Source organism: Poecile atricapillus, chromosome 6, assembly GCF_030490865.1.
Source record: "Poecile atricapillus isolate bPoeAtr1 chromosome 6, bPoeAtr1.hap1, whole genome shotgun sequence".
Taxonomy (NCBI): Eukaryota; Metazoa; Chordata; class Aves; order Passeriformes; family Paridae; genus Poecile; species Poecile atricapillus.
Window position 1 is genome coordinate 22,267,815 of NC_081254.1, and position 17,237 is coordinate 22,285,051.

A 17,237-nucleotide genomic window follows, 5' to 3' on the forward strand; every position below is an offset into this window, starting at 1 on the left:
CCAAAAGACCTGCACCAGATGTCTTGGCAATGCAAGCTATACTGAGCAGTATGTACTACAATTTGTAGTACAAAAAGATCTGTAGAGTTTCAGGTTTTCTGAAATTATCTTTTTATATCACCTCTACTACTTTAACTTCACCAAAATCTGCTGTATTCAATAATTAATTTTTTAACAAGTTTTTCTGGCTTATCTCACTTAGATCAAAGACTTCAAGTAAATTCAGGTGAGCTATTGCTAATGCTTTTGAGAAAGGCATATTTTTACTCAGTGTTAATTTTATTTTTTTACTTTTAAACATGTGAGATATATATCAGCCACTAAAAATGTGAAATGAACCTGGTTTTGATAACCTAATTATTGAACTATCACTGATCTCAAATCTATATGCAAGCAAAAATCTCCTGATTGGTTAGGGGCAGGACATAGCTTATTACTGAGGCTCAGCCACTTTTACTAATAAAAAAAGGACATGAAAGAGACACCCCTGATGGAACTTGATCCTCAAGTTATGGTACATGACCTTAAATCTCCGTACAAGTGCAACCTACAGGACTGCTTATCATTCACTCTATGGGAACCTCACTCCATGTAGTACACAGGAAGGAACAGCATTAAATGCATGTAGAATTATTACTGTATCCCTAAATTTGCCATGGCTTTTCTTCACTCATTCTCTTATTTTAGTCTTTTAATACTCAATATTACAATAATTCACATATATATGAATATATATATTCATTTATATTTATATACAGATAAATTCTTTACTGTCCTCTATATAGCTCTTACAGAATGTATTATGTGATTTTTTTAAAATGGAAATTAACTTATTCTTTATATTTTAGAGAGACTGTAAATGTAGTGATGCTATTGAGGGAGGAAATTATTAACAGTTTCCACCTGCAATGTGCAGTGTTTTATCATCTGTCGTGTTTTACACTCATTTCACCAGTGCTTCAGTTTGTAAAACTTTTACAGCAATTCCCAAGCGACATACTTCAGTGGGTGATGCTACATGGAAGAAATGATGCCTTCTATATTTATATTACATTTTTAGGCACTTCAAAATACTTGAGAGATGCAGCTTTCAGAGGTGAAATTACCAAACACAGCTGCCTGGCTGAAGTTTAACAATTACTGTTGCTAGAAAGTAAAACAAAATCTTCTGCTTTACCACAAGATAAGATTGCAGTACATACTTTGCTAAATTTCTACCATACATTAGCCATGGTTATCTTTCTACAACAAATTGTAGCTGATTTAAATACTACCTACACTAGAGCAAGAAAGCAAGAAACTTTAATACTGATGAAATGAAGTATGTGGATGAAAAGTCTCGGCATATAAAATAAGAAAACTATTTTTATAGTATCCAAAGGATAAGCATGGCAATATATAACCCATTTAACAAAGTCATTCCGATTTTAGTAATTTTGTTTGATAAAGATCAAGAAATTTGAGTAAAATCCGAAGAACATGAAATATAACTTCATCAGACATCACACAGTAATTACAGCAAGAGGGAAAAACATCTTCTTAAAAAGCAGAATTCTTAGTGTATCAGGATAGCCCAATGCCTCCCTTTAAAAGCAGTAATTAAAAAACACTAGGAGTGTGCAGCATTAGCACTAATAGCTGGCTGCAATAAGTTCCTCTGCACTGCTAACTGTGCACAAACTTGTCAGTTCATATTGATGAATATCGGTGTATATATTTATACACAGGTCTGTGTATAAAACAGAATTGGAATTTTTTACATGGGTTTCACTCAGGTCTAATTATTAATTATTTTTGGCTCCTGGTATAATATGCAAAATAATTTTCAGATGAATTTTTAAAATCTGAATATTTTAAATTGCATATCTCATGAACAGATGGTTTATTTTACATACTTGGGTGAAATTATATAACCTTACAGAGAACATTTACCATTTTAAATCTGATTAAACACTATTCCAAACAAGGACTGGAAAGAGTTTGATATTTGTACAAACACAATCTTTTTAAAAGCATTATGCAAACCCATTTAGGCATTGCAAAAAAATGCTGAACTAAGAGACAGAGTGCAATATTTATTTACATTCCATTATTTCAGTTAAATGATATGTCTCTGTTTTGCTAGTGAGGTTTAAATCTGTATTTTGAATGAACAATGAAAAAACCTTACAAAATTTAACCATTAGAAATGAAACTAACATCATTAAGTGTCCTAAGTAACCGTATTTTAATTAACTTTACTGATTTAAGAATGATTTAGTGAGTGATGAACCCACTCCAGTAAGCAGGGCACTGTTCAAACTTTTTTACCTTTCTAGCTTATTTTTTGGCAACCATATTTTTCAAGAAAATCACCTTAATGCCTTTGACTTCTTATTTTGCATTTTCAGTTCAGTAGTGGGACTACCTTCAGTCAGCTATCTGAATGATCTTCCAGACTGGTGCAACTTTCAATCTAAGAACTCACAATTGCTCTGTACGCATATCTCAGCATGGAAAATTAAATGTTTCAGTTTGTTTAAAGTTTTATTGGTTTCTTTTACTTGAAGCTTAAGCCAGAAAGATCAAGTTACAAGATACTCTTCTCATGTTTATATAAAGCAATGATTGAAATAATTTTAAATGTTTACATAAATATAAATGTTTAAAACATGTACATTGTGCTTGTGTCTCTGTGGTTGCTTTGCTGGTGACAGGCAAAAGAGTGGTTGGAGTCAGTCATAAAGGTGCAAGAGCCTGGGGGGTAAAGAGACAGAAAAAGAAACAGAATCCCAGGAAGACAGTGGCATATGACACTAAAGAAGGAGCACATGTCATTCCATGTAAAGAAGCAGGGTGAACCCATGTCATACAAGAATCAGAGAAAAAAGAACTAAATGAAGAAGAGAAAGGCACAGTAGGTAACAAGGAGAGATGATAAAAAAGTATGTTACAGTGGTTAGGGTCCTAAAGCACACTTAAGTACCATTTTCCTAACTTGCCAGCTGCCAGGGCTCTGCGGAATCTCAGCAGTTTCTTCCTACAGTTTTACACCCTTGAAAACTAAACATCTTATAGTCAGAGCTCCACCAGAGCAGAAAAATATATTACTATTTCTGTTAAGTGCACAGTCTTAGAGACTTAGAGCCAGTAGTTTTGTAAAGGTAAATGTTACTGTATTTTACTCTAATCCTCCCACACTAGCCACTAATTCAGAATCAGTTTTTAATTACATTTAGTAACAGGAAAGAATATCTGTCTTTAGCTTGGTCTATAGTCTTGCTCTGACTAGACTTTAAGATCAATTGGATATTATTAGCAGCAAATGAAGTATGAGCTGTGTCTCACCGTTGAGTACGCGCTGTGCCCAAGGCTCCACTATCATGCAATTACATTTTTAATCAAACCTAAAAGACTGCAGGCTATATTTATAACTCATGATACATGGTGGATGTAGCCCAAAATCTTCAGGATTAACTGGCATTTTACAGAAGTATTATTAAGTATTCCTCCTTAATATGTATTGTCAGAAAAAAATACTAAAATATTTTGCTTTATGAAAAATACTCTAAATAATATAATTGTTATTTAACAGAACAATGACATGAAACTGTTTTCCCCCCATCATGTATCAGAAGTCTGTCATCCTAAAAGTAATTTTGGCTCCCACATTATAAATACACTTCAGTATTTCTATAGGCAATGCCAAAAAAATCAGCAAGTGCTCACTAAGTTTTGCCAACAAAATCATGACTCTTCATACAAGAATTTTCTTTCCATTTATAAACAAAGACTTTTGAGAGCTCACGCTCATGATTGGCTATGGCAACTGATACACTCCACCATAAGATAAAGCGTATAGCAAAACAGTGATTTATTACAAGCAGTAAATATTGTACAATAACTTCATTTAAACATATAACATCTATGTTTTTAAAAAGTTATTCCAGCTTATACTTCAAATAATCTATTGCACTAAATACCAAAGAATCTGTGCACTGAATATTTGGGAAGCAATTCAAATTATATAAAAAACTATCCTGTACCATTACCAAACAAGGAACGCTAGACAACAAAAACTGCAAAGTCACAAACCTCTAAGACTAAAAAAATAATGCTGACTATTTTATCAAAAGGCAACTTTAATGCTAAAGTTTTCATTGGTATGGAACAGACTCAGTCATTTCTGACAAGACTTCTTCAGGACCTACTTGCTTTTCAATCCTGAGACGCTTCAATGTCATAACACAATCACAGTCAGTCTAATTTGTGCAGCTTGTGACCTCAAGAAACTGCTCTGCCATTGTGCCTCACCAGGTTTTAGGGCAGCTTGGCCAGTGCACCTCATCTCCCCTGGCCTCAGCCTGGTGATCACTGTAAGAGAAGCCCCAAGGGAAGGAGGGCCCAGCTGGGTCATCACCTACAGTCCTGTCCATACACACCAGCCACAGTGTCTTCTTGAGTACTGCTACTGTCCTCATTGAAACTAGTTTTAGGCTCTGTTTAAAGACTGGATATTGTAGTTGTAACTTTTATGTATGTTCCCATAATTAAATGAGGTGAGAGAAGCCAATATATTTACCCCAATTTGGGGCGCTAAATCTCACTAACATGCAAGAATAAGGAACAGTTTGAAACATGTTAAATATCACTCACTGATTCTTCTTTGCCTAACACAGAGAAAGTTCAGTGTGGGTTAATGCACATTCTTCTATATTTACTTAATTTTATGCTGGTTTTTTTGCTATTTGTATGATTTTCATCTCACCCACTGTAAGAATGCAGTAGATGGCAAACTAAAAAAGCACTAATCAACTATATCTTCACTTAATTCCACTTCTACAATTCTAGAAACTGCTAACTGATACCATTGCACTGTGCTCCCACCCCCCCACCCCAAAAAACAGAAGAAACAACCGTTCCATGTTTCTGTATCTAAAACATGAGATTTTATTTAGGTGGTTTGATTTTGATTTGGGTTGGGATTTTGGGTGGATTTTTTTTACCGTTTTCTCGAGCCTTAATCAATTTTCTATTGAACTTGTCAGAAGAACATCTTCCTAAAAATAAAATCTAACTAAAGAACTCAACATTTGACTTGTGAAAATGTCATGCCAAGTGACACTTTTTTGTATAACAATGCTCAAGGCACACACAGTGATTAAATAAATAAATAGTGCAGATTAGTGTAGTTATATTACAAAAAATACAGAAAATTCTAGTTTACAATATTTCTGTGCTGACTCCTAAAATCATGCTTAGCCTATATAATCCAAAAAAAATAGACAGAACTCCAGTGCCTAAACTAAATAATAAACTGACTGGAACTGTACCCCATACTGTCAGTATACACACAAAGAATTAGAAATCTGTAATTTATTTTCTTCATATTTACTTTACAATGTGCAAGAAAAAGTTAGGCCACTGTTTCCCAGCCTCACCGAGCAAATTGGTCACATAGTGACCAATTAAATTCAGTGTAAGTTATTTAGCTAAATCCCTGGTCATCTTAACCTATATTTTAAAAAATTGTTGTTACAGCTAAATTCAGCTCTGAGAGATAAAGTAGAAATAACTAACCCACACATCAGGTAATAACCCTTATGAAAAGCAATTTAAAAGTTTTGTTTTACCTCATTAAACCTTGTCACAAGATCTTCTACAGCATTATGTTCACCATTGGGAGATGAAAGAATAGTAGCAGATATGGAAGCTTTAATAGATGGCAGCTTGCTTTGACACTCAGCATTACCCAAATCCCTGGTTAGAAAGCAGAGGTAGTCGATGGGTAGGACTTTGCGGTAGAGCTGCTGCTCCTGCTCAGTCAGAATGCTGGCAACCTCCTCTGGGAACTGGATGAGGTGCTGCAGTTCCAGCAGCTCCTTGCTGATACCGGCCACGCTGGAGGGAAGGACGCTGGATCCAGCCATGGATGTACACGCTTGGCGTTCTAAAACAAAACAAATGAAAAATTCATTAGGCTTTGCCTTTAATTCGTAGACTGTGCTGTGCAAAAGCAAGACAACTTGGTATTTTGGTTTTGTTAAACTGTTCATTCATTTACTCTGCAGTATGTGGTACTCTAAAGACTTTCTATTTAAACAACATAATATGTTCTTTCACACAGGGTTTTTTTTCTGCATGTCTTTATATCTGGTGTTTGCAAGATAGAGGGCAACTAATATTAGGAGATTGTAAAGCCACCTGCCAAAACACACTTGCTCCCAGGAACATCCAAACATCTTCTTCCAGCACCCATGGCCTTGTCACAGCCTCAAATAAACTCTGTCATCTGGCAGAGTGTGCCTCTGCTTTGCCTCCATGTAACAGCCATGGCGCAAAGCAGTTTGAGGCCTTGACTGGGGCACTGAGACCTTATTCCCTCAAGAAATAATGTAAAATGACAGTTTAAAACCCATGTGGGTCAGAATTCTTCTTCATAATCCACTTGCTATAAAGACAAATTGTCTCTGAGCTTGCTGCCTCGTGAAACCAAATGTCCAAGGCTACAAAACATTTTTAATTCCTCTCAGAAAATGCATATATTTGGGAGTATGCATGATTTATCCGTTAATACAAAACATTCATGTAAGTTTTATAATACCCCAGCAGTGATATCTCTTGAAAAATAAAACTTTTCCTAAGAAGGAAGAAGGCAAGCTTTCTAAGATCGTGCGGGAAGCATGAAACATCAACACAATGATTCCAAAATAGTGAGTGAGTCTTCTTACTAGATAAGTTTAGAATGGGTTCTCTGAAGAATTACTTAAATGTAAAAACATTCACAGCCATACATTACATACCCTTCATCATTCTCAGAAAAAGTAGTTTATTTTTTTGCATTGCTTCATGAAATATCTTCAGAGATTTTTTCCACACATAATGGAGGTATACCCTAGATCTAGCTCTTACCCAATTTTTTAATATATATATATAATATATATATTCTCATTTGATAAAGGGAACAAATGTCCTTTCTTTTCTCTAAAAAAGAAAAACACAAGTTTATAATGACTGATTAAAATTCAGTCCCTTATAATAAACATAAAATATGCTACATGAGTTTTCCACTCTTAGTCATTTAGTGCAAATTAATATTAATCAGCAGGAAGTTAAAAGGACAGAAAATTGGCTTTTCTTAATATATTCTACTGAAAGACAAATGATAAATTGCAGTAGCCCTAAATAAAGTCTTTGGGCTAACAGAACCTATGGAGAAATGTTCAAATACAGCAAAGACTTCTGAAAGAAGAAAGACAAATTGTTTCTGTCTAGACTAGCAAAAAAAGCAATGGGCCTAATTTGAAACAAGCTGTATCTTGGTTATATAGTGGGGAACATATATAACTTGGGTCATAATGAAGAAGTGCTGCACAATATCTGTAGATACTGAGAAATCTCTGTCACTAAAACACCTGCAGGAAAGATTGAGGGGAAAAAACCAGTTTAGAACACCATTGATATGCCACTGCTAGTTTGGCGAACAGGTGGAGTTCAGTGAGCTTCTGGGCTCCCTTTCAGTCGTCCTTTGCTTCAATTCTGTGTGAGACCTCAATTCTGTTTCCTGCTTCAATCTGCACAGAACTGTTCTGAGAGGTTTCATACTAAAAAGCACTAAAAGCTCATGTGAACTTTTCTTGACTTTGCAAGAGAACAAAAGCTTATTCCAAAATAAAAACAATGCAAAATACAATGTTCATTTTATATTAGAAGGATTGTGTATTTACACATGCTTTACATTTATGGACTGAACTGCCACTGTCACAACCAGCATTATCTCAGTAAGAGGATGATATGGAAGGTATGACACAAAAACCCACCAATACCTATTTGCTCCCTGGAAGTCACAATGCCTCACTGACTCCGCATGCATGACAGCTCTTCCCACTCAAGACAGAAAAAGTACAGCCTGCACCAACCTCCTCTGTGTCTCACCACTGAAACTGAGGCTGTTTGGTTGTGTCTATGTTGTACATTTATTTTAGATTACAAATAGACTTCTGAAGTGAATCTCCCAAGCATCTTCACTTACTGTGCTTTAGTTTTGTCTTAGTGCAAAACAAGTGGATCCTTTTCAGACAAAACTGCACAAGATGCACTCCTAGAAGGCAACTAACACATCCCAACTGGTAAAAAGCTGAAGCTGTCAGAAAAACATCCATTCTTTGGAACATGCAGTTGGCCCAGACAGCTCAGATCAGGGCTCAGCTGCAGGTGATAACATACCACAGGAGACAGAGAGCAAGCACTATGGACAGAGCAATGCCACAGTGATACTGGTGCTTTGCAAATCCAACATTATGTGGTAAGTACAGTTGTCAACACCTTATAGCTGTCAATATGGCAGGAAGGGAAGATACAACTCTGTAAGGAATGCCTACTGACTGAAGAAAGAGAGATAACAAGAGTGAAGATGAGCTGTTCTGTAACACACTGCTTGCTGATGAGGTTCAAAAGGTGCATTCCTAATAATTCACCTTCTCCATCACAGTACCAACTACTCTGTGCACAAAGACCTCAAAGTCTGGCAAAGCTGACACTGAATTTGCAATAGGCTAGAGCACTGATCATGATCCTTTGCACATTACCTTGCCCAAGTCTAATCACCCTTCAGGCTCCATTTAATACAATCACATCTAAGACCAAGGCTCAACACTATGAAGTGACCACAGCAAAGACTGGCTCTAAAGCATCTCTATACTGCCTGAAACCATCAGGAGTAAAAAATCTCTTTAGAACTGGATTTCACTAGACTGACTGCCCATTGATCAAATCCAGCACAAAGCTAGTGCAGGGATTTTGAATGCCTTTAATGAAGCTACCTTTCTTTAATGGAACTATCACCTTTCATAATGAAATCTTCATCACCCAGCTTCACTCCAACAGAAAAATGAAGCTGTCAAAATCTTTTCATGGAATCTAAGCCAAGATGATTCAAGAGCAGCCACTAGTATTGCTGGATTTGGAAGAAGATTGAAAATAAATAAAACACTTCCTAATTCAAAACACTGAATTTCAAACTAGCATTTCTCAATACTTCATTAAACTGGAAGAACTTTATGTAAATTCTGTCTGTAATGTGAGAGTCCATGGAACAGGCTGCTGCAGCAAAAATGCAGCTGATATCCAAGGAGAGGAACACAGGCTAAACAGAAATCTGAAGGCACACAGCTCATGGCTAAAGTATGGCTATAAATACTGAAGGAGTAGAAATAACTTATTTAAGTAAGTAGAATAACTCATTTCTGTTGACTTTTTCTACACCTATAAATATTTAATTCTTCCATAATTCACATCTTTGCAAGTCTTGGTTGTTGGCATAATTTACCTCTCAAGATTCAGATATTTTCTTTTTCCTCATTCCAGTCTTCTGCATTTTATCACAGAAAATCCAGGATCCTTACTCTCAACTTCACCACCTCCCATGATTTACATGCTGCATGAAAGTCTATTCCTTTTTCTGTCTCTTTGCCTGTATTAAACTAGTTTTTTTCCTGGACTATCTTTTTGCCTTTTTCTATGTGTATGCTTCAGACTTCTACCATTTTTCACTCCAGGAACAGATCTGTTTCTGCTATAAAATTCCTTATCCTGGCTCATACACAAATCCTCCAGCTTTATGTTTTCAGTTAATGTTCCTTAAGAAACAGATAATATCTTTCTGCACTTCAAAGAATGGCCAGGTCCTTAGAGTAACTTGCAGAATGGAACTGCTCTCAGACCAAAATCACAGTAGTTTTTTTACAGTTAAGGCAAGATACAATCCTCACTAAAATTACCTGCTGCTGCAGTAAATGATACTGGGTTTTTGTGTTCTACCACATCAAGTTAATGCTAAAAATACTACAAGAAAATGAGGACTCAGACTATTCATTTGTGGGTTGCCTAAAGCTGAAATTGATAGCTTTGCTTATCCCACTGATAAACAGCTGAAGCAGATAATCTTTAACACAGCAAGTATTGCTTTTATTAATCAAAACAAGATAACCTCTGCTTAGCTTTAACAAAGGACTCGTGGACTGACTTAATCATTGCTGATGCCCATGGGAACAAAGAGGTCTCCTCTTCTCTAAAAAAAGAATAATCTTTTTAAGAAAAATAAAGAGTGCCAAGGAAAAGTCACTACATTTTTTTAAACAAATGCAATCTCAATAGAGTAAGCCTGCCTAGAATATGAAAATCTGCTTTCAACAAAGTTTGATGAACAGCAAGATTCAATAACTGGATTTCTGTCTTAGTTTTATTTCTAGGTCCTTTTCTGTCTACACTTACTTTGATAAAAAAAGTGTTCCCTCTCTGCATTCAAAAAACAGTTTTAAAGCAGAAAATTGAAAATTATGATCACTACCAACATGCTAACTCTTTAGAAGACTATTGGTGAAGATACTGTGATCATGACAAACTGTGTTGTAAAGAAAAAGATGGATTTCAATAGCTGTAAGAAAAAGAGTAACTATTCAACCTATTATAACATCTTTTAACTTAGACGGTTTTTGATAATAGACTTTGCTTCCATGACATTATACTAATGTAATTGAAAGTATAAAAAAAATCTTGGAGGATTATTTTTCTCTGCTGGTATTAAAATACGTGCAATAAATGGATTATAATAGAAGCCTTTTTAGTAAGCTGTGCTACAGATATCCTCCAAATTGCTCATATGCTTTAAGAGAACATCTGGATTATGTGTACAGTGAGAAAATAAAAACTGATCACAGAAAAAACAGTTAAGAAATAGCCACAGATAACAGCTGTCAATATATAAAATGTAGAACTGTTCTGTTCAAAAAGGAGGAAAAATACAATAAAAGCTCCCCCAAGCAGAAGCCACCTATGCAATATATGGCAGTTTAATTGAATATCAGCTTCCAGTAAAGATCAGCAAAACTGCAATAGAATTGCTTTGCTGTCCCTTGGATGCAACATACCTCACTACCATAATAACCAAACCAACAAGCTTTTGTTAATTTCCTGTTTCTCTTCTATCTAATTAAAAATATCTCTCTCTCCCTTAATGAATTTGCCGCTACCAATTTTGACTGCAAACAACTCACTCCAATATTAAAAAGCCTGATATTTAACTTACTGAGAAGCTTGACACAGAACAGGGTAAAGTTCAAGTTTAATTTCACTGTAGAAACCACTGAAAATCAATAGATCTGTTTCTTTTTTAAAATTGCTTATGAGTCAAGTAATCAAAGAATGAGAAGACTCGCAGGTTCTCTCCATATACCTAACTCTAGCAATATGGGCTGCCTCCTAAAACAGCCCATCAGCACACATTGGAAATTATTATTAGCAGGGGAGCTCTGATCTACAGGGTACTTGCACTAAATAAAACCAGAGTTCATTATGACCTAAGCATCAGCAAGCAGAAAACATAGACATAACCTGAGGAAGATGAGCTAGGGTCTGTAGAGAAAATGATTTTTTTTATTAGGCCAAGTAAGATTATTGATACACTCTGAGGGCACAGGATCCTTTTCAGGTTTGGAATAGAAACAGCGAACTGCACAACTAGTTCAAGAACTCCTGCTTTGAGTTTAATTCAATCACAGTAATAGCAAGACTTTGGAGAAGGTGATCTCTTCAGGAGCAGCAGCAAGTTACCACATTGGGCCAGGTGAAAAAAATAATAGTTTCTACAGTACAAAGAGAAAAGGAAAAAAGTAGAAATCACCTCTAGAAAAGAATTTTGCTGGAAATAGAACACCCTAAAAATGTAGCACACAGATTTTTTACTGAGGCTGAGATTTTATTGTTGAACAGATGGATGAAACCGCTGGAGAGGGTTTTTTTAAAAGGTAACTAACATGTTGAAGTGTAACTGAATTAAATTAAATTATATACCACAAAATCCTGACTCATTAGCTGACTGCATAGTGAAAATCAGTAAAAAGAAAGATATGGAATGATCATAACAACAGTCACTAACTCCTAAAATCACTTATTGCTTTAGGAACTGGCAAAGAGTTCAGTTTGGAAAACCAGACTCTGAACACACTTTTTACATTTTGCAATCATAGCATCAGTCATGTGAAATCCCAGAAAAAAACCCTGAAAGTACTGTGAAGTTAGAGATACAACCTACCTATATAATTTCTGACTTTAAACAAATTTAAGTTGTCTAAAAAAGTGACATAATTATTAGGACAGTTGAGATGCACATTTCATGCATAGAAAAGCATGAAATGTGCTTTTCATTTCATGCATGGGAAAGAATTTTTTTTTTTCTTTAACTGCAAAAGTTGGGTAAACATTTTCACAGGGCAAAACCTGTGTACAACAAAATATTCATTCAGATTGTAAAGTTGATTTAAAGATTATCAACATGAAGTAGACAATATATTAACATGAAGTATCAATATATTAACTTTGACTTAACAATTACATAGCATTCCTTACATTTTTCAGAAGTTCCTACCCATAAGTATGAGCTTGAAAACCTAGTAAAACTCTGTTTATGGCTGGATTAGAAGTTCCTGGTTTTAAGCTAGATACTCTGATACTAGCTCAGTTGGCTGGAGCATGTGCTGTTAACACCAAAGTCGTGTGCTCAATTCCTGTATAGGCCTTTCACTTAAGAGCTGGACTCAGTGATCCTTCCAGGTCCCTTCCAACTCAGAATATCCTGTGAAATCTCCATGAAATATGAGCACTGACATAATACATGAAAGGAATTCAAAGCACCACCATGATTTCACCACACCTGAACTGTCATGCCTGTCTCCCATCATCCCTAGTGTACAGCTACGCTGTCCTGTGTAATTACATCCACACTGCTGCTCAGATTTCTGGAAGTGTATCCAAAGGCTTTTACCACTCCACTAGCCTGAGTCATTCATGGAAATATTTTGGAGCGTTCAAGAGAACTTGGCTGCTTGTCTCTGAATTACCATATACTGTCAACACATTTAACCAACCATTTCCCCTCTGTATGCAGGTTGGCTACATCTGATAAAAAGAATCACAGACCTGTCCATAATAAATACATCCACTGGGTTTTCATCTGGCTGTTAACTCCCAAGAAAAAAGATGCAATGAGTAGCAGTGTAACATTAATTTTGACTTTGCAAAATCAGAAGATTTCAGGACAGAATTTATCCAATTTGATGCTGATTTTCCAATTCCTTTCCATTTTCAGGGCAGCTAGAAAAGAGCTGAGACTGCATCCTCATGCAGAGAAGTACAACTAGCAATGGCTCCAGAATATCTGCATTAGAATCAATGTGGTTTTTGTGTGTTAACCCAGCCATTAAACACTTCTTCTGCACCTGAAATAATAGGCTTTGAAGGCAGTGCCTTAACAAATGACCCTGAGGCTAGCAGGGTAGCAAATGGATAGCTCAGCTACAAAGGGCACCCCATGTTACACAGAGTTTAGCTGAATATAGACATCTAGGTACTATGGAGAGATGAATCAGCAGTGCTGCCAGAATTCTGAAGAGATCTGCCATCTACATGTTTAGTCAGGAAGCAGCTTTATTGCTTCCAGTCTACACGTATGGCAATGCGCCACTTGCAATGTGCTATTTTAGGGGACCTTCACCTACCTCTGTAACTCATGAAACTATATCCTGATTTCAGAACACCTGCCAGAAGAAGGTTTAATTATGATTTGGTAGATAGCCTGTGAATGTCTGGTTGATTGGTTGAAAATTAGTTCTCAAAAGCTGTTTGATACCAATATGCCATCTGTCTTGCTGTAGCATGCTGCAGCATGCACCATGCAAGACCAGACACAAGATTTTTCTGCCTCTAAACTATCACCAGGAAGGCTGGGTAAAGGGATTCTGGGCCATAATGACTGATCTTCTAAATCTACACCTTTATATCACAGTGTAACAGATATGTGAAAAGACTGGAAAGAGGTTAATATGACACCATGACACTTGCTGTTTAAGTGTTTTCAGGTTTTTCATTATTTTCCTGCAATGAAATCCTATCTAACAAATCCCCTCCTCTGAAACACTCCTGAATGATTTCAGAAATATTCCTTTCACATAAATTTCATAGATCTTTCTTGTAAAGGCTGTCGTAGTGTTAGACTAACAGGACTTTGATTTGAGTGACACACCAGCAGGAGGGTTCTCTGTGCACTATCTGTACTCAAGACCTTTTAAGATCTGGATATAAATACAGCATAGCATATGGAATGTTAAGTTCAAATGCTAAACAAATGTACATGTAAATTACCAGATAAATTCCAGCCCATAAGAACAAAATGGTCAAAAGGGAGGATTTATGAGTTTACTTTGGAAGAAAAGAGTGTTGTAGAAAAAGAACTGTACAATTCTCACTGCAAAATGAGTTTGTTACTGCTTGAGTTAAAGCAGAACTCATGGTTTAACCTCACCTCCCAAAACTGATACAAAGCATGTCCAAAATCAAAGCAGGAGCTGCTGTTCAAAATTAAATTAAAATGCATACAACTTTGAGTCAATGCTGCAATGGAGAAATATCCAGTGATTAGACAGAGTACAAGAATCCCAAGACAAGCTCCAATATTTGAGTATTTTGATCAAGACAATAAAAATTAATCTTATTTCTATTTTTTTCCATTTATGTAATGCAGAAGCTTTTCAATTTTAAGAATGAAAGAACTCTCTTATAAATCAGTGAGGATGGGAGAAAATGCAAACAAAAGTGTAATTTGAGAATATATACACACACACCTGTGGAAAAGAAGAATGTTTAAAAAAAGATGTAAAGTTAGGTAGCCATTAAAGCAAGAGCTTATGATTCTGATTTTCTATATTTTCTTTTTTGTTGTTTAAGGAACTTATTAATTTTCAAAGACTGTATAAACTGTAGCTGCAGCAAAATATAGCATTCATAATATAAATAACCGTAAAACTGCAACAACAGGTATTTTCAGTGTTTCAGAGCCTCAGCCTCGAGGCATTCCTTTCTAGCCTGAGTGCACTGGACATCAGCAATCCCTGCATTTAATTAAAGATCTGTTCCAGTTTGCACCTTTTAAAAATTACCACAAGTGCAAATTAAAACTCATTTTTATCTTTAAGATCCTCAAAAATACAATTTGTAGAAAGCATCATCTTCCTTACTTTGGTCTTATCCTGAAGACCAGGTTATATGTGACAGTGAGCCTTCAAGGATAGGTGGGAAAGAGGAATGGTCTGCTCCCATCTGGTCCAGTTTCCCAAATACTGCACAGGAATGCCCAAGTTCAAATAACTATTCAAATGAAAACTATTTCAATTGGAAAACAATCATTAAATATAGTCCTTCAAGGTACCTATGGGTTCAGTGTCATATCAAGTGAAGCAAAGAACTAAAACTGCCATTGGTGTTAGCAGTACAATGTGAGAACTTAATTTTAATTATGTCAAAGAATAACATGAGAATTAAGTAAGATCTGGTAAGTGTACAATACTTAAAATTCATTTTTCTTGCCCTTTGAATCTTCAAAGGAAAGACAATCCGGTGCATGAGACATGCTACCAGATTTTCCACATAGACCAAAGAGTAGAGCAGTCAAATCTGCTGCATTATTCTTACTGATTATTGGAACAAAATTAATCCAAGCCACATCTAGTAAAAACCACACTTGATTAGATGTTCCTGATTTAATCCCTGAAGCTTAACCATGAAAGAATTTTAAATTACTGGAATACACTTGAAAAACGTTCAGAGTTTTCATCATTCTGGCCTGCTTTCAGCACTCACCTAAACAGAATCTACTCCTAACACCAGTCTGTTCGAGACCTGTCCTCTACATAACTATTTCACAGAAAATGGATAGAGAATAGAAACACTAACAGCAGGTACTGTTGATTGTGCACCTGTGTACAAAATACCTTAGTTCGATCTGCTACGGAACCTTTTTCACTAATTTTATATTTCACTTTGAATAATGTAAATTCAATCACTACATAACTGAAGCACCTACAGAATCTACACCTTCACCATCTAGGTTTGGTGAGGATTCTATTACTGACTCTACTGTGTGCTCTGAATATTCCCTGATGATAACATTTCATAAACAGGAGATTCATTCTAGTAGTTACAATTTAATTTGATATCCTAGACTTTTAGATTTTTAACAAAAACAAAATCGAGGAAGTACACCTGTATTTAAACAAAAACATACACATAAAAATTCCCTAAGACACATTAGAGAAAACTGCATGATTTATTAAGGCGTCAGTGAAAAACCTGTAATGGAACACCACAAAACTATTGTGATAATAGTTTTTTGTTAGCAGTGTACAGCAGGAAGAATCTAATAAGAACAACATGGCCTTTCAAAGTGCTGTTAAAGACAGCACCATCATTTATAAAGATACTTAACAAACAGTTAATAAGAACAGTGAGTTCTATCCTGCTAAAATTAAATACTGCAGTAATTCTATTTCCTAGTTCAAAATTCACAATGTAGAGGAAAATATGAAAAGATTCTCTCACACAAGAATAAATGAGTGAACCAAGGACATTAATTGAAAAATATGCCAAAAATGGAGGAAAACTATGAACTGGAAATACATTGATGGATTACATAGCACAGTGAAGGGCAAAGCCAATACTCATAATTCACAACCATTCAGCACTCACACTTCATTATCGAAGAAATTGCTTAAAAGTATTTTAAGACATACTAAAAGTATTCACTGAAACTGGGTCAAAAAGAGAGAGAGATGTTTCAGATGTGAAAATGAAGATGCCATTAACTGATGATGACATATTATGGTGATGACATGAATGGCTTACAGACCTAATCAGTAACTTGCAGCCACTGGGAATTCTGTGCTCATGGCTCTTCTCACACATCCTGCAGAGCAGTCACGGCACTCAGCTACCTCCACTCTACCCCAACACAGCCAGAGCTGTGCTACTCCTCCTTAGGCATCTGCCTACAAAAATATCATCTGTGTCCTGTTTACACAACACAGAAACACAGGGGTAAAATCATAGCTGACATCCTTGCTGTAATCCTTATGTGTATTCCTGGATAAAATCTAGCACAAACTATTTAAAATTTTAGTTTAAAAGAATTAAGGCTAGCTATTGCAGTTGGACTAGATAATCTGTAGGTCCCTTTCAACTGAACTGTTTTGGACTACTGTATTCTACATATTATTTACATTTTTTTTCCTTGTGGTTGTAATTAAAAGTGTACTATCTTCAAAGCTAGTATTAATAGCCATTTCTGAGAAATACAGTACTATGAGGTAAGTATCCTGAGTGCTCTCAGGACAAAAGGTATGCTACTTAACAGATACTTTAAAGGAAGGAAA

At 35.7% G+C, this 17,237-nt stretch overlaps 1 protein-coding gene across 3 annotated transcripts in view; it reads right to left on the reverse strand.

The window, feature by feature from the left end:
• PLCE1 (phospholipase C epsilon 1) overlaps positions 1-17,237 on the reverse strand; it is a 139,563-nt gene that overhangs the window by 45,881 nt on the left and 76,445 nt on the right. For all 3 annotated transcript variants that reach the window (XM_058842127.1, XM_058842128.1, XM_058842129.1), the window contains one exon: positions 5,613-5,929. In XM_058842127.1, coding sequence (XP_058698110.1) covers positions 5,613-5,929 — 317 coding nt within the window. The remainder of the gene's footprint in view (positions 1-5,612; positions 5,930-17,237) is intronic.